The sequence below is a fragment of the Malania oleifera genome, chromosome 5, assembly GCF_029873635.1.
Source record: "Malania oleifera isolate guangnan ecotype guangnan chromosome 5, ASM2987363v1, whole genome shotgun sequence".
NCBI classification, from domain to species: domain Eukaryota; kingdom Viridiplantae; phylum Streptophyta; class Magnoliopsida; order Santalales; family Ximeniaceae; genus Malania; species Malania oleifera.
In genome coordinates this window covers 57,009,152-57,028,515 of record NC_080421.1, presented here as the reverse complement: position 1 = coordinate 57,028,515, position 19,364 = coordinate 57,009,152, and the positions used below count along the sequence as shown (strand labels likewise).

General features: G+C 36.5%; 1 protein-coding gene across 2 annotated transcripts; it reads right to left on the bottom strand.

Moving 5' to 3' along the window:
* Nucleotides 1–10,285: 10,285 nt before the first annotated feature.
* Nucleotides 10,286–14,195, bottom strand: LOC131155093 (uncharacterized). 2 transcript variants are annotated; one of them, XM_058108018.1, is made up of 6 exons: nucleotides 14,069–14,195; nucleotides 13,359–13,585; nucleotides 12,984–13,055; nucleotides 12,610–12,707; nucleotides 11,591–11,907; nucleotides 10,286–11,054 (listed from the first exon to the last, which is right to left on the bottom strand). In XM_058108018.1, the coding sequence occupies exons 3-6, from the start codon at nucleotides 12,990–12,992 to the stop codon at nucleotides 10,600–10,602; spliced, it is 879 nt and encodes a 292-aa protein (XP_057964001.1). In that variant the 5' UTR covers nucleotides 12,993–13,055; nucleotides 13,359–13,585; nucleotides 14,069–14,195; the 3' UTR covers nucleotides 10,286–10,599. The 2 variants fall into 2 exon arrangements, with proteins under 2 accessions (XP_057964001.1, XP_057964000.1); XM_058108017.1 differs by lacking the exon at nucleotides 13,359–13,585.
* Between the last annotated feature and the right edge of the window lie 5,169 nt (nucleotides 14,196–19,364).

The following is a 19,364-nucleotide window of genomic DNA, read 5'->3' as shown; positions in this document are numbered from 1 at the left end:
GTCCTAGTGGACGAGTTATAGTCTCGTGAGGGTTTCCAGGGCGATTCCCACAAATACCTATCCTAATAAATAACAATTAAAAGCTCAAACAACTAACACAACCATACTACTTCACATACAGACATATAGCATCATTACAAACATGCCCCTCTATGAATACCTCCATTATAAAGACAACTTCAAAGGGAATCACCCATACATGCGTCAATAAGATATAGCCATTAAGATATCGTAACCCTTAGAGAATCATTCAGAAAATTATATCTAGAGTTAATATCATTGTATAAATATTAGTATAAACTAGCATCATCACAAGTGAATGATTCATTTCACTCAGATAATCCTCATACACCTACAGAATGGTTGTCTAGACTTAGCCTCACTGGTATACTCTAAAAAACACTCATGAAAATGGGGTCACTTCCATATGTGAGGAAAAACATCATGGTAAAAAATCTCACACACATCAAAGAAACGATGAAGAAAACAGAGCGAACTAGTCTCAAGAGAATGGAATCCAACCTAATTTTGAGGTGCCAGGTCCTTCACCCTGGCGCCTTCTCACCTACTTGCCACATCCTACCAAGCTTACCCTAGATCGATAATTCATAAACCATGCATGAATCCATTTGTATGCATCAGAACACTTGAAGAAACTTGATACTTGCTAGTGTGCTGTGTCACTAGCTTGGCCATTTTATTTTCATCAACTTTCTATTCTTTATTTTGTATTTGGAGCAGGCATCTATATTCTTTTAATCATGTTTTCCTTTTCTTTTTTCTGCTCATCAGTTTTCTTTTCTTTTCTTTTCTTTTTTTTTTTCATGGCTAGTAGGGACAAATAATACAACATTATATTGTCTTCATGCTATTGATAGAGAAATAAATTCGAAAAAAGAGTTCATGAATTATTTTCATCCCTAGGGTTGGCTTAATATTCACATCTTGAGTAGGCTACAAGACCTAGGTTTATATCTCCCTACTAGACATCACCTCTAGGCTAGCAAATGCAAATACAGAGACTAGCATTCAAAAAGTATCCTGAGAATAATAGTTGAGTTTTGTGAACTCAGAGTTTATGTAAATAACTCTCCAAAAAAAAAAACAAAATGCTCAACAAAATCCTCACAAGGTGTCATAGTCACCACAATTGTTCTCTCAGTGTTCACAAGGAAATCTAAGTGAAACAAATCATGTGTAAGTGTGACTACGCGTTATAATACATCATGCAAATACCAAAACTTATATAACGACATTAAAACTTATGAACTCACAATTAATTACCATCGAGTTCCCAAAAAATGAATACTTACTACATCTCATGAAAGTATGCATGAACAACTCACTTCATTGTTAGTGATCATAATAAAGCCATTTAATAGATACAACATGAAGTTGTAACAAAAATGCTATATAAACCTATGTAAAGGACTAGGTTGTGTTAACATGAATTACCACATATAGTGTTCACTGAAATTTCAAAAATATGTCATATATGTGCCCTATATGCAATGTGTAGTGCCTTCCTAACTCGACAACCCCCAACTTAAGACTTCAGTGTCCCTACTAAAGTAAAGAAAGAAAATGCTTGGAAAGCAAGGGAGGGAAGCACTACATGGTGACGAGAGAAAAACAAGTATACTTGCACATGAACGCACCCAACATAAAACCAAAATACAGTAAATAAATATCAGTACACGGGGCACAAAGACAAAAGAATGTCAAATCATAGATTGGGGCCATATGGAAATCAATTTTAACACTCTTGACCAAGTCACTCCAGATTGGGGCTAGTCGACCCCTTGGTTGATCCCCAACTTAATGCGAAAAATGGGCTTGTGACCAGGTCGTGCCAGATTAGATTGATGGTCGCGCGATGGTCAACCTATTTTGTGAAAGTTTGAAATTTTGAGGCTTCAGGGGCTAGAATGGTTGACCTAGTCGCACCTGGTACGCTTGATGGTTGAGCCCTAGTCAACCTATTCCATGAAGGATGCCATATTTCCCTAATTAAAGGCCATGGGATGTGGACCTAGTCGCACCTAGTTAAGCCCTAGTCACACCTAGGTCGACCGTGACACTAAAGCTAAGACCAACCCTAAGGACTCTAGACTTAACACATCCTACAATGTACAACCTAAAGAAATAAAGAATATGAAAAACACTTGGGTTGTCTCCCAGAAGTGTTAAGTTTACCGTTTTCAGCCAGACTGTGAGCCTACAAAATTTTGGCGCCGTTGTCGAGGTCTATGTTACGGTTGTAAGCCAATTTCTAGTTTAGAGTATTATACTTTGTTTTTTTTTTTTTTTTGCTTTCTTTTAATTTTTATTTTTGTTTTATATTTTGAAGTCTTGATTGTGTGCTGCATGTGTATATGCTAGTTTTGCACTCTTTGGATCCTAAGTTAGTGTCTATAGACCCTGAGATTGAGAGATCCCATAGGTCAATTTGGAAGTCTACCTCTAATCCTAAGTTAGTTGAGTCATCTGAACCTAAATTTATGGTTGAATGTAATCTAGTTCCTGCCTTTTAAATTCTAGAACCTCAAGCTCCATGCCAACCTGCGGTGGAGGAGCAACCTCTTCGGCCCCTTAAAGCCTACTTCACACCCAACACATATACCTTGTCATCTTGCACCTATTTTCTAGATGCTGAGGCGGCTCAATTTGAGATTAAGACTTCCATAATCTTGATGCTTTCCTATTTCTATGGGAATTCGAATGAAAATCCTTACAAACATTTAGATGAATTTCTCAAAATCTATTCCACTATCCGAATATCTAATTTTGGTGATGACGCTCTCCAATTAAGGCTTTTCCCATTCTTTCTGAAGGACAAGGCTAAATATTGGTTGAAGTCCTTAGAGCCGAATTTGGTGACCACCTAGGCCATCATGCAACTTGAGTTCTTAAAAAAGTACTTCTTAACTAGGAAGACTAACCAGCTTAGGAAGACCATTACTAGTTTCTCAACATTGTATAGGGAACTATTTTTCGAGACATAGGAGCCCTTTAGGGACCTCTTGCGCAAATGCCCACTTCACCAAGTCCCTAGGTGACAATTGGTTCAGACCTTCTATGATGGATTAGTTGAGCAAGATTGGGCCATGGTAGATGCATCTTGTGGAGGTACTTTCCTTACTAAACATGAGAATAGGGCATGGGCTCTCTTCGAGAACCTAACCGAGAATTCTCAGCAACATGCTATTGCTACTAGTAGACCATCCCAACCTTCCTCTCCCAATCCTAAGGGAGTCTATGAGTTAGTCGCAGGACATGACCTTGTGCCCACACTGCACACTATAGTTAAAAAGTTAGATCGATTCTTGTCCTTAGGACAATAACCTTAACCTGTGGCATGTGCAGAGGTGTATGACATTTGCTCTGATCCTTTGCACTTTTGTTACAATTTCCCCCATGCCTCTCCAATGCCTGAGTTTGTGTAAGAAGAAGTTAAGGCTACCTATAACTGGTATGACATGTCATTCAATGACCTATACTCAAATAAGTACTATCCTGGGTGGAGTAAGCATCCTAACTTCTCCTGGAGGCCACAAGCTCCAGGTTTTCAAGATCAAAGACCTCAACAATCACCCACTGATCTACCTCCTCACACATACCAAAATCCTCAAAATCCTCTCGTGCTTGCACCTTGACCTTCAACTTATTAGTACCCATCTCCTCTTCCACCTCAACATGATAGATCTTTTCAGGAGACGGTGTTGAAAGCCCTCAAGGGCATTGGAACCTTGTATTTTTTAGATGAATAACCTAGGACATTTTCTCTTAAAATCTCATAAGCATGCTCTAGAAAATCTAATTCCAATGGATAAAGGTGTCATCCTTAGTTAGATAATTCTAAATGCTTTATGTTTAAATATGAATATCTAAAGTATAGCATAAGTTTGTCCATCATACAAAATTGTGATTTAGGGGAGTTAATCATAACAACGTAAGTAATGTGTATCATCCAACCCTAAATTCATTTTGGAACTTTAATGCTTAATCAAAATTCAAAAACATTCAAAACTGAAAAATCAATCATCACTAATAATTTAGATTGTCAAACTTTGCTAGTGAAACCTTCTCAAACCTTGATTATCATCAATTTTTAATCTACTAGTGCTTATTAAAAGGCATCCTACTATGACCAAATTAGAAGCATCCAAAAAGGGATTCAAGGTTTTCAATAAGTCAAAATAAAATATTCCTTCTATGCTTAATATGTAAAAATTCCCTAATTATGGTTAATGCAAAAGTTTTCTCTTCCATAGGAAAACTTTATCAAACCACGATCAAATTCAATAAAGAATCATTCATTCATAGTCTCGTATCCTTGCTCAAAGTTGTAAACACATCTGTAGGGTACCTATCCATTAGTTGTAAATCATGAAAGCAATACCAAGGTAATTCAGAAAGAGATTATCTTAGCATAAGTGTTGACTCTATTGGTTATATCTCATTTTGATAATGACAAATACCTTTGTATCTAACCTATGCCCTGAGTTTGTATGCAGGATTGCTCTATGCACGAAATGGAGAAGAATCATATCTCTTGGTGGCGTACGGTGACTCCAAGGAAAAAGAAGAAAAAGTGTTTACATTTGTATTTCATATTTATTTTCAGCTGGGTCTGTAATAATAATCAAAATGTATGTAATAATTAATGCATGGTAGGTTCTATAAGCTCAAAGACCTTAGATAGAACCTAGGTCCTCGCACAATCACTTAGGAAAATCCCCACTATCTTACAAATACTATCTATGCAAACAGGGGAAATCTATATTCAAAAACAGGACTTAGAACTTAAATTGAAAGGGTTTCTGGCGACCAAACCGTGAGCGTTAAAAATACCTTAGTCGACCGAAGTGTTGAAAAGTCAATTCGATTGACTTGGGTCGGGCGACCAAACCAAAATGAACTGAACATTCACGGTCGACCAAACCATGAAATGCTGACCTTTTCATTTTTCCTGAACACCCGAACTTCAAGTTCAAATATATTCCAAGTGACTGAATCATGTAGTTCAGCAGAACGAACTATGAACCAGGCAACTAAACCTCAAGCGTTTGGAAAATTGCCTTGGTTCATCCACTTGAACCTGTTCTCGGGCACAGTTGTGAGTGTTTGGGCGACTGGCTCTAAGATCCAGGCAACCGAAACTCTTGGGTTGCCATATTTTTAATTGCGGTAACTCGGGTTAATTAAGGTTAAAACAATTTAAAACAATTTTAATTATTCCCTCTATGTCCCAATGGTCATTTTTTTTTTATAAAGTATATATATACCCTCATTTGCAAAGATTAAGGATTGATTAGCACTTTGATTAAGAAATTTTTTCTCTAAAATATTTTGATCTAAACATCCTTATGCAAGCCATATACCTCACCTTTTACTCATTCTATTGCAAAATCATATTGAGTGAGAGTATCTTGAGATTACCTACATTTGTGCTGCAAGCTTATACTCTTTTGTTTGTGATTACTTGTTGATTTTTTAAAGAGAGTTAAGCACAAAAGTTTTTCCCCATAGATTTAATTCATAAATCCATTTTGTGGGAAAACTTTTATTAGTTTGTGAGTCTTTGCATTTTTATTGCAAGACTCTCGAGCTTGTCTTGAGTTCTCTTTGAAGAAAATATTTTTTTGACAAGCTTGTATTCTAAATATATTTTGTGCTTGATTTTCTGGAAATATTTTTGAGATATTTGATTATATTTTTGAAATCTTTGAAACCCTATTTGTGGTTGCTATATTTATATTTACTATTTCAAAGATATTATCAAATCACACTCTCACGCTTTGATTGCCACACTGATATTATCTTGAGAGCTATAATATTGTCTTCACTGAGCTTATATATCTTATCCTTTTGAAGTGCATTGGTTATAATGGTACAAATCTTCTTATTGGAGAAGCATGTATATTGTACACGAAATTTGTATTGGTTGTTTGCTGTATTCTAGGTGTGGCCTGAAGGGGTGATAATCTAGCTCAAAAGGATTGTATGTAAAGGTTGAGGTTAGCTCTGGTAATTTGACCTAGTCGTAACCGGTGTCGCTCTACCCATTAAGTGAGTATGAAACCCTCTGACTTGTGAGCTGAGGCAGGGACGTAGACAGTATTGGTTGAACCCTGATAACATATCTGGTGTTAGTTTTATTTTTCGTAATTTACTTTATACACCTGTATGTTAATACTTATTTATCTGAATGTTTGATACACTAAGATTGCTTTAAATTGATTAAATATCTGCTCAATAGAACATTTATGATATTAGGATACACTAACAACTCGCTCTTTACTTTAAAAAATATATGTACTTTTGAATGTAATAGATTATCTTTTAAAGCCCAACGATCATAAAATGGCTAGTTCATTATCTTGCCTATAAATACAAGTTTCTAAACTTGTTTTAGATGATAAGAAAATAGGAATATACATTATCATACACATCCAAGTTTTTTTATCTTTGTTGAAAAATCTTTTCAAGCACTTTGCAAATTCTTTGTTTATCCTTCGAGTGCTCACGTTCTAGATACTCTTTGAGCTTCACTCATAATCTATTGAGAGTGTATTAGTGTGATATTTTACTGTACTTATCCTCTCAAGTTTGGAGCATTCTTTCTACATCATTTTCATTGATTCCACATTGTAAATGCATCTCTGCCTATTAAAAGAGAGAGGCATCTCCGCCTATTAAAAGAAAGAGGTGACTCTGCCTAGTGAAAAAGAGAGGTGACTTCACCTATTGAAGGAGAGAGGAAACTCCGCCTAAGAAAATGAGAGAGGCATCTCTTCCTAGTGAGGGAGAGAGATAACTCCGCCTATTAAAAGAGAGATTGTAAAGGCTTCTCTGCCTACTGAAAGAGAGAGGTTTTCTCCACCTATTGAAAGAGTACATAGTGGAATGCTCAAGTGGGTTGCTTGAGGCAAGGATGTAGGTAAGGATTGCCGAACCTTGTAAAAATATGGGTTTTATTCTCTCTTCCCTAATCTCTTTAAATTAAGCTCACTTATATTTTATATTTGTTGTGATTGTTAATTGCATTTGCTCATTTAGATCACGTGCTTTAGTTGTGGTTAAAATTATTAAAGCATTAGCTTAAATTTTTAAAATACCCATTCCACTCCCCTCTTTGGCCTACACTTTTTCTAACAAAATTAATTGAATTGACAAAAAAAGAAAAAAAAAATAAAAAGGAGAACCTAGATTTTATTTGCCCTAGCTCTCAGTCTAGTGCTTTGAAACTAGCTTTTGATTGTTCATTCAAAAATAACTATCAACAATGTCCTATCAAACATCATCTAGTGTAAAAAGTGACACCATTCTTCTCTTGCCAAGGGGACTTTTTGTTTCCCTATGATACAACATTGTCCCATTCTCTTAAGGATGCATCCTAACATGTTACTAGCAACTGGACACGTTTGAACACCTATCCTCCATTTAAGGTCGTATTGATGCTTATTTGGCTAACTACACAAAAAATTGGTAATTTAGGCTACAAGCTCTTCTGAGTAGGTGATAGCCTTTTTTGATACGAAAATCTCTACATAGAGATTCTGAAACCACTAAAGTATGTCATTGGAAATTCTTCCAATGCTTAAGACAAGGTATTCTAGGGAAAGATGTGAGATAGTAGTGGAGTTTGGGTTTTAGAGAATACTTACCATTGCCCATGCCCTATTCTTTCACTCTTTTATAGGGTGGCCATTAACTCACTATGCATGGTATTCAAGATCCACCTCTAAGCATGAGTAGCAAGTCGTTATTGTGGAATCATGGGTGTCCATTATGCATGTTTTCCTAATTTGCAATAGTTATTATATTAACTAGGAAACAACTACTTTCATAGGGATCGTAGCTGACTTCCATTCATATTATTGAGGGCATGACAACTTTATGGAACAAATAAGTTTTCCTTTTTAATGTGAATTTGGGTTGCCGATTTTGAAGTCCATATCCATGTTTTGGATTGATGAAGGACGACTATCTCCTGCTTGGCGTATATGGTCATGTGCATGTATGTGTAACATGTGGAGCTACCTACGCCTTGTATTTTGATGGGAAAATGGTCCAAGGAGTAATACTTGATGAGAGTGTGGGCATTCTAATATATGCATAGATGCTCCTCATCGCTTGGGATCTCTTTACGTTCTTAGCCTACTACATGTCAAGGGGTGTCATAACCAATCCCCTTTTGCTCCAAGGCTATTTGAACTAAAGCCTCAATCTTTTCTTTATTTCCTCCTCTTCATCTTTGAGTACATCCTCCAATCTCCTTGTCCCTCTATTTTCAATCTTGCCTCTAGCTCAGACAATTTTACTTGATAGTCCACACTTTAACTTTCCTTTCTATACATTCTAGTACGCCTTCAATTTACCAATATTTATTTTTTTTCCTTGAGTTTTTGTGTAGAGTTGATAGCCATTTTTCTTGAATAGTAAAGTACCATTATGCTTAGCTCAGTTTCCTTTTTTCACAAAATAAATTAATTTTAGTAAAAATCCCAACCATGAAAAAAAAAAAAAAAAAACTTTCTTACCAATAAGAAATCCAATTTAGCCATCTTTCACGTGCCCATTAGGTCACATGGACTCCCTCCACACACACATGCACACACGCTAACCTAACCTTATATTCCTTCACACTCTTGCCCTAAATACACGCACATACACCCTACTTTCAAATGCCAAATCACTCTTCATGTGGCACTCTCCCATTAGGCCATTTGTGATCACATACTCCCTCCATGCACATGCATACGCTCGTACACACAAACACACACTAATCTCACCTTATATTTCCTCACACACTTGCCTTCTCCATACACACACCACCCTATAATCCCCTAATATCCTAATAGACCTTGCCTCAAATGAAAAATACATTTATTTATTAACATTTGCCCATTAAGACGCTTGGTCATTTATACCCATTACCATGCCCTTGCACAGTCGCCAACACCATATCTTAAACCTAGTGTCGATAGTCATTTTTTAACCTAAAAGATAAAGGTCATGTTGAACATATGAAATGGTTGAAGTAAAAATGCAAAAGGGAAGAAAATCTACTGAGGCGGTCAACCAACCCCTTTCCCACCAAATTCAATTTAGCATCCCAATAAGCAGTCGATCAACCCCAAGAAAATATGAAAATTAAGTTGTTTCCTTATGATTGGATAGGATATTTGGGCATGCCATATATCCCGTTGATGCCATATGTTAAGGATTATTATGTTACTTTAGTTTATACAAGTCACCAAATGTTGGCAATCCAAAATAGTTCTCTAAACCCATTTTCAACACCTCGATCCCCCCGAACTCTTGAACATAGATGCACTTTTAGACACTTAGTCACCCCTAAATATCTTAACCAACCTTTTTTTATTTATTTATCATAAACTCTCACTATTTTGGCAAGCCTTTATAAGGTGTATGGAGTAGAATTTGTCCCCTTCCAACTTCCCCTGTTCGTGCATACTCCCCCATTTTCCCTTGCAAAAGGTCCCCACACCCCCCCACCCCCAAGTCCCAACCTAAAATCCCATAGGTAGTTAAAATCCAAGGATAGACACAAACTCAAATCCCAACCCTTACGTAATTACCGTACAATGATCAATACATTTCTTAGGGGGAATGTTTCTCACGGTTTTCTACTTCTTATCCATCATCAACATTGTCGATTCTATCAACTTCTAACTAATATGAGAACCATCAACATTGTCGATTCCATGAACTTCTAACTAATATGAGAACCAAAAGCATCGGGATAGGAACATCATTAGATGGTACCTCAAGAACCACGAATCAAACTCTCGCTCTTTAGGTACAACACCACCTATGTCCTCCAATTCCTCCAATATCTTGAGTAGCTTGGGAAAACTAAAATTCGTGTGTGTCTAGATTTCTCTATTACGCCAACCCCCTTCTCCACCTGCCCCACCAAACCTCAGCCTCTATTTCAATTTTGCCCAAGGTCATTGGAGCTCTGAAATGGGGGGTGAAGAGGATGGCCTAAAGATGGCACACAAGTTTTTTTTTTTTTTTTGTTTTTTGTGGAAGGAAACTAGCTTAAGTGAGTCGAGGTGAGAATCTAATTAACATGCGTACAGAGCCACTTAAGCATTCTTATGAAGGCCTGTTAATATTGGACGGGAAATTGTAACTAGTGTTTGGATTGTGCATTTGTCTCTTAGCAAGCATGAAAACCCTTTCAAAGATAAAGACGTCAAAAAACACATTTCCTCATTCACACACGAACAAAATTTTTTTAGAACAATTATTTCTTTCTCAAAGTAAAATTTTTATTAAACAATCAAAGCATGAAAGTGGCTTTGTGAGAGTACCAAAAGTTCACAAAACATGTAAAGATTCCAATCAAACAGATGGACACGAATAATGTCCTCTCCAACATTCTGATCAACCTTCCAAACACACTAAAACCAGGTAAAATAAATTAAGAATTATGAATCCAGCACTTAATATCATTCACTCAAATGGAGTTAACCCAATGTCATTAAATTTTTGTTTGCCCAATTTTGACAAACAAATAAAGCCCCGCTCAAAGAAATCACTTTTCCTCCAAATACCAAAGCTCTAACTACGTGGCAATGCAGCATTCAAATAGCCATATCTTTGCATAACTCTCCTAGTTGCCAGTGCTGCAGCCTCGCTTGCATGCAATGTCCCAGTTGCCATTATTGCAGCAAACTCCCGGGTAATCTCTTCCTGCACCTTGTTCCGAGCATTTCCAAGACCATCTTTTGTACCACCATCCAGAGACTTCCCCTGTGGTAATGCCGGTACCACAGCAGGCGGCACTGTGTTTTCCAATGTCTTCAACTCACCCGCAGAAGATCGCTGATCGTAAGTCCCTTTATCCTTGATATGTTCTACGGTGGATTGGTTGACGCTACTCCCTGAGTCATTATGGTTGACGCGTAAAGTGGTGACAGGCTGGGAAATCGAGGCCAATGGGGACGGCCTAAATTGGGGAGCTTGGGGGACAGCACCCGATCTCAGTGTGGCCTCCAGCTGCTGTATCATGGGCACTGCATCAAAGAGGTTAAAAGATCAATTATTACCCTGAACAAGGGCTTTGCAAGATTTTATTAGTTCGCTCCATCTTTCAATTAACTAATTGTCTCCTGACTCTCTCGGGTCATATGCCAATCAATCTCATTGCAAATATTCCTAAAACTATGGAATGACCATCAAATTCAATATACATAACAAAGAACAAATAAGGATTCATCAAGCCAGCAAACTATTTGCAAAGTACTACATTAATCATGTGCATTTTATTATGTATTCAAATAAACCTAGTAAAACCACGACCATAATGCGTTAAAATGCACCTTGTAAAACCCAATATAGGAGATGAAGCTATGCAAATGTACAAATAAACCATATAATGCGTTAAAATGCACCTTGTAAAACCCAATATAGGAGATGAAGCTATCCAAATGTACAAATAAACCATAGAATGATGAATATAATTCCAATATAACAGGTGAATCAAGAACATGCTCATTAGATATAGCAATGATAATGGAATAGAGAAAACAACTGGAGGTTTCAAACTTACATAGAAGAGCACCCATTGGGCTGCTCATAACTTCATTAGGGAGTTGCAAGATGTAGTCTGGTATTGTAGCACCAACCAAGAATTGAGCAACCTCATTGCTGAAGTTGTTACAGTTATGACTAAGCAAACTGTAGGTTCCAGCTGTATACCGTGGGCTGATCTCCTGCAAATACATTTCAAACACATCCTTGGGCACATGTGTGACACCCAAATCTACTACTCGGATAGGTGTTCCATATGGTGTTCCTCCAACAGTATCATGTTGTATACCTCCACCAAAATAGTATTCATTACCATATACCACGATTCCAGTATGCCTGTCACCTCAAGAATAAGAAATTAAAACTTTCGCAGATACATCGCACAGTGCATTGTTAGTCCAATAAGCAATGCAACCTCATCTATATTAATATATACAGCGATGAAGGAAAGGTAGCCAAGCCTTAGTGCCCACTTATCCTTCTCTAAAGACCCAGACAAAGCAGGCAGTACCAATCAGATAAAAAATATGACAGCTCCTAGTAATAAATTTGGGAAACATCAGAAAAAGTAACTCTAAGAAATAGCAGCTCTGCCATCACAAGGGAAATTTTTTTGAAGCAATAATTGTCAACAAGGATTGTTGTAGTTTTCCATGTTTTACCAAACGAAAAAAGACTGCCATTTGCATAAAAAGCTTTTCGAAAATAGATCTTCTGAAAATAGATCTTCTGAATTACCGTTATTGAAATCACATATGGCTTTCGCCTTGCAGAGTGTGCAACAATAGCTTAGAAGACAAATTTTAGAAATATAGTAGAAGTCAAGAAAACAGTATACAAGCACTATCACACCCAACAATGCTCACAAAAATTATACTATGAGATAAAGGTTGATCTAAACTGTGTTTTATGAACAGAGGCTAGTGTCTGGAGTGGTTAAACCAAGACCAAGAATTAACCAAAGAAAACTTGGATGAACTTGCACTCAAAAGATCAATTTCTTCTAACCGTGCTCAAACAAGAAAACAAAAATTTTACCATATTCCTTCAATAGCTTTTCCCAAGAATGTCATGGAAAGCTGACGAGCCATTCCTTGGCTTAGGTCATAAACATTCAACTTAACCTTATCACCTTCCTGCCACCATTTAAAGGTAAAAAATTAATGAATATCTTTTTTTAATAGTGAAATTATATTGCATGTAAATAGGCAATAGAAAAACAGAGTGAACAATGACTGAACAGTAAGGATGGCGAGGCAAGCTCTAAGGTGAGCCATCGCCATCAACTTGAATGTCCTCGGTTCTATTGCTCACAGGATCAAAAATGAATTTAAGTGTAGATTAGGGGGATGGCTGCCCCCCTCTGTTATAAATAAATCAATATACAAATGGAGATTACAGGGCACCCTTACCTCAGCCATCTTACTGCAGTCCGATATGAAAATTTTTCAGCAGTCACCACAGCTTTTAAAATCCCAATGGGCCTGAGAATAATTATATATTATAACCACGATGGGAAACAATATACTATTCTATCTTATAAGAGACAATTATCTGTTTAAAAACCACAATCAGTTACATGAAATGGGAAACACACAGATGAAAAAGGACATTTATTTCGTCTTGTTCGTGAAAAGCAACCATCAATCACTACAGTTGAGAATAAAACAGGTTGATCGCTAAACTCTCATAAACACTTCCATATACGACATCACATATCTTTATATTGAAACAGAAAAAGGAAAATTCACGGTTAACCAAGCTTATAATATAACCAAAGAACCCACCATTCCGCCGCCGCCGCCGCCGCCGCGGCGGACGAGGGGACAACAGTCACCACCACCGCCACAACAACAACAACGACAATAATAATAATAATAATAATAATAATAATAATAATGCAGACAACAATCAGATCATCACTCTCGGGCACATAATGCGTCCTTCAACTGCAATGGGGCGATATCTGGACGGATGATGGTTGCACAATTGCCCTGGATCAGATCAATGCGTCCTACATTTGGCGCGATTACAAAAGAAATCCCTCGGATCATTCAACATTAATAATCGCGAAATCCTTCATTTATTAATGATAAAAGGCTCCTAAAATTATCAGACAATAATCTCCGAATCCTCACTATCACAGACAAATAAATCAACTGAAAGAGAAAAAGGCCAACCACGCGGCAAAAGTGTCCGTAGAAGCACAACAACGAGCAGAGTCAAACATATAAATAGCAATAAAAACAAATACTTTCCAGAATGATCATGAAAACCCTAGAATTCCGCATAAAATTTCATAATCAATTATCCCGCCAAACAAACGCATCATCGCTTCAAGAAACCTAGATAAAACATACACCAAATCCCACCGATGGATCTCATTGCGACAGCAAAAGTGATTGAAACAGAAAAATTATAAGACGAAGAAGAAAATATGTCTTTCAAATCATTTCAGAAAACGAAAACTTAAAAAGCATAACGAGAAAAATTTTACCGGAGGCGGGGCAGCAAATACAGGTTCCTCGGTGAGCCTGCGCGTGCCAAAGAAATGGGACAAAGACAGAGCTATGAGGCGGCTTTTATAGATTCAATTCCTTATGATGACTGGTTGGGGGGTGGTTGGCCAGTCAGTCTCCCTCGATGACTTTCTAGAACTTACTATCCGCTAGGATTTGAACACGTGTCTCGATCTGAGGCGAGGCTTCAAAATAACCACTTCTGCTTTTCGTTTTACCCATGGTTTAAAATTTCGAACGACCAAACGGCCCAAAATCCAAACCGTCGAAGGTTAGTGGTTAGGTTGAGCGGTAACGTTATACCAATAGAAAATTATGTTTCTCTGTGTTCGCATTGTAGGGGAGTAATCGTGATTAATAGATTCACAAAATTTATGCAGGCATACGTTTTTCAAAAATAGATTTTAAATAATATTATTAAATTATATACAACAGCAGCAATAAGTTTAAGTCTTACTTGGTGTCGTCGATTACAGAAATCATTTTTCACCAACTTACTCGATTTAGAGCATTTTTCTCAATTAGATTAAGGGCTATTAAATCTTTCCTTAATATCTCAATTCAAGTAATTTTAAGTCTATCTCTACCCTTTTGCATGTCAGAAATCATAATTCACTCCTCCTCATAGGTGTTCTACTATAGTTGCGTTTTAAATGCCTAAACCATTTAAGTCGCCTCTCCCTTATCTTATTTTCAACCATTGTTATGTCTAAATTCTTGTGTATGTGTTTATTTCTTATTTTATCTTTTCATATTAAACCACTCATCCACCTTAGCATACGCATCTTAGCAACTTTCATTCTTTATATATTTTGTTTCTTAATTGCCAACATTCGGAATCATAAAACATAGCTGACCTTATAACTGCTGAGAATTTTTGTAAAAACCACCACACTTGTAAAGTGGTGAGTATTGTGTATTTATATGAATTTATAAATTTGAGGGTTATGATGTGATCCCAAGAGGAGGTGTGAATATATTTGGCTAATTTAAACTTTACATTAATTCACCTCAAATCATATCATATTCAAAACATAAACGTGTATGTAAAATGATTAAGCTATGAATGCATACATACACGTGTGAAACATATTTCATTTAATTTAAATGTGTGCATGCAAAATAATTATAGCTATAAGTAAGCAAGCATACACATACAGAATTTAAAGTGCGATAATTAAATGATATAGAGAGAGATACACATAGATTTGTTATCGAGGTTCGGCCAATACTGTCTACGTCTCCGTCATGAGCATACCCTCGAAAGATTCCACTAACTTGTTCACTTAAACGGACGGAATAAAAGCCAACTACACTCTCCTTACGGGGTGGAGACTCCCCACCTCAAATTATGGGGTTGAGCCACAACCAGTACTCCTTGCGGGACAGAGTCTCCCCAACTCAATTATAAGGCTGAACCACAACCGGTTCTCCATATGAGGTGGAGACACCTTGGTTCACTTTCTAAGCAGAACAAAGACGTACACCCTTTACAGGATAGTGCACCTCCTAGCTTAATTACCTAGGCTGAGTCAAACTGATCTCTTTATGGGGCAGAGACTCCCCAGCTCAATTTATAGGTTGAGCCAAACTGGTACATAAAACAATTTTTGTACATAAAAAGTGTTTATGAAAATAAGCAGTGATGTATACATTAAAAGCTCTAAAATGCACTCTCGTATGATATGATTTATGCTCAAAAGAGTAAGTGTGTTTTCAAAATAATTTTTACAATCTTTGAATATGATATATATAATAAAACTTCAAAGATTTAAACCCTACAAAATATTTCCCCAAAAATATTTTCAATAAAAAGTAGGAGAACCTAGGGTTTTTATTTTCAAATAATATTTGAACAAATAAAATATATATATGAATATATATGATCTTTGATGTGAGCGGAAATATGCAATAAGCACTTCAAAGATCTAAATGTGATAAATTTGTTCTCCAATAAAGATTTTTGTAATAAAAATTGTTTGGAGAAGTTAGGATTTAAGGTCAAAAATATTTGTGCAATAAATATAATATGAGCTTTTGAATCTTGTAATAAATGTGCAAAGATTCACAAGCTACATAGAGTTTTACCAATAAATATTTATCAAAGAAATAATATGGGAAACACTCAAAGCATACTCTCAAAAATAATTTTCAAAACTAATGAATTTTAGAAATGTTTAAACAAAAAATTAAACATGTTTAGCGTTGAGAAATTACACCAACCCGAGAGGTTCAGTCAGCCGAGGGATGCACTGGTCAACCATCCTTTGTTAAAATTTGAATTTTATTTGAAGGCTCGGTTGGGTGAGGGAGGGACTGGTCGGTTGGCCAAGGTAGTTTCCAAACCTTCGTAAGTTCAGTCGGCTGGCCAAAGCCGCAGTCTGTTGAGTGAATAGTGTCAGTCAACTGAACACTCTTAAGACACAAAGGTCGGTCGACTGAGGGGTCCAATTGTGGTCAATTTAAAAAGGGCCAATTGACTGGCCAAATTAGAGCATTTAAGGGTCGATCGGCTGAGGCAATATAAAATCCCACAATAATAAGTTGGTCAACTGAGATGTTTTGAACACTCAAGGGTTGGTCGACCGAGGCTAGTTAAAACATGATTTTGGCCCAATTTTTGACCTTAAATAATTAAAAATTTTTCTATGATTTTAGTTGTTAAGAAAAAGGTTTTTCTTTTACCGTGTTGGTGCTCTAAGGTCAGTTTATGGCTATTCTGAGTTTTCAACCATATCATAAATGAGATGCATTATTATAGACCAAATAAATAAAAATTAAATGCATTACAAATAAATAAAAAATGTCTTCTTCTTCTTTTTCTTTTTAAGTCTTCATGGAATACGCCACATGTATAGGCTTTAAGTTCCTTTTGGCTTCAATTTTCCCTTCACCACATATGCATGTTAAGATATAGACCTGTTCAAATACTAAATGCACACATGAGATAAATGTATTTTGTTAGCATCAAAACAGGGATCAGACTCAAAAAGTCAACAAGATTATATGAAATAATTACATACCAATTACCTATTAATTAGTGGATAAGTAAAAGGAAAGTATATACATAATATCCTCCTAGAACTAAGGCAAAGAATCCTTAACACCCCCCGCAAGCTGAGCATCGGATTTGAACGAACATGAATATTGGATTAGAAGAATTCAAAGAGAGGTCTAGACATACTTTTGGTGAAGATGTCGGCAACTTGCAAATGAGAAGGCACATATTGGGTGCAAAGCTTGCCAGCGAGAACAAGTTAACAAAGAAAATGGTAGTCTATCTCAACATGCTTGGCCCGCTTGTGGGAAACGAGATTGGAACTCAAGAAGATTGCACTCTTGTTGTCACAAAGTAGAAGAGGTTGCTTCGGAAGAGGGACTTTGAGATCATGAAGGAGATGCATGAGCCAAGGAATTTCAGTAGCAGTAAGAGCCAAGGCACGATACCCAAATTCAAAACTGGAGCAAGAAATAGTAGGTTGTTTCTTTGCACTCCAAGATACCAAATTGTCACCAGGATACATAGAGGTAGAGTGACAAGTGTCAGGGAATCCTACCTAGTCTACATTTGAGTAAGAAACTAGAGCATCAAGAACAATATAGGGATGAAAAGTGAGGCCAAAATGTAGTGTGCCCTTAATGTAGAGAAGAATACGTTTGACAGCAAGGAAATGGTCTTCAGTCGGAGAATGTAGAAATTGACTGACAAAGCTGACAGCATGAGCAATATTAGGACGTGTGATAGTCGGGTATTGGAGAACACCAATGAGAGATCTATAAAGTATGGGATCCGAAAATAGAGGACCATCAGTAGATAAGTGATGGGAAACAATCATTGGTGTGTGGACTGGTTTGCTGTCAAGTAACTAAGCTCATGTGAGAAAGTACTGTGCATATTTCAGCTAACTGATAAGAAGACCATCAGTGGTGGATGTAGCTTCAAAACCAAAGAAGGAACTGATAGAACCCAAATCCTTAGTAGCGAACTCAAAATTAAGCTTGCAAGCAAAAATGTCAAGAAGAGAGAAGTTGTTGCCTGTAATGATGATGTCATCAACATATAGAAGCAAATAAATCATGTCACACTACTTATGAAAAACAAAGAGTGATGTGTTGACTCACTCTAAAAATGAGCAGCGCAAAGGCTATCCCAAGTATAGGAGTTCTATCATGTAATATTTAGCCCAAAAGTCAGATCGTCTCTTCAGGGAATGCAGATTAATTACAAACTTTGTGTAAACCCAAAAGAAAATAAGAAAAGAATTTTTATTGAACACGGTTCAGATTCAGTTCTTGGGATTTTTGAGAATTTGTGATGAAATCAATATGAAACAAAACATAAACTATGGATAACACATACGTAAAATTAATGACAAGAAATAGGTACGGTAAATAAACAACAGGAAAATTAACACAACTAATACTTCTCACTCAATGACTCATCCGCAAAATAAGATAAACAATAACAAAATTAAATGTGGAATATAATCCTACGTTAAACATTTAGACATGAAAATAGATCCTACGTTTGAAATTCGGATAAAAACCCAAGATAAAAACTTTATTAATCAACTTAAGCATTCAACCATAAAATTAAACACCAACTTAAAAATTAAACTTAACACAATCAATAACGTAAAAAAAAATTAAATTTAATCCGACAATGGTTTCACCGAATAAGCTAAACTACAATAATAACTAAGATCTCAAATAAACCAAACTCAAGATAAATAGAACTCAAAAAAAATTTAAATTCTAAAGGAAAATTTAAAAAAAAAAAAAAAAAAACCCAAACAAAATTTAAATTCTACAAATTACTTTAAAGAAAGAAAAGCTAAACTGAAATTAAAATGCTCCAATAAATATTAAAGTAACATAAAAAAAAGAGAGATGAGAGGGAGATGAAGATAGTCGTGATGGGTTGTAGGCAAATTGAAGCAACAGTCTGCTATGCTCGAGTACCCCCTCCAAAAGGCGTCCCTCCTTTTCAGCGCTGATCTCTCTTGCTAGGAAAAGAAGCCAACTACCGACCCTATTCTCCTTAGAACCTTCATGCGACGCTGATCTCCTTAGCCCCCCTTTTTATGAATGCACTCTCCCCCCCAAAAATTAGCCTCCTTGTTTTTTCTATATGCGGCTCATCTCTCTAGCAACCCTAGTGCATGCCAAGACCTCACATGGTCACATCCATGAAGCCCAAAACCCTTATCTTGTGCAATTCGGCCCATCCATGAATAGCAGCCCAAATTATGCACACACGGCCATAGCCTCATG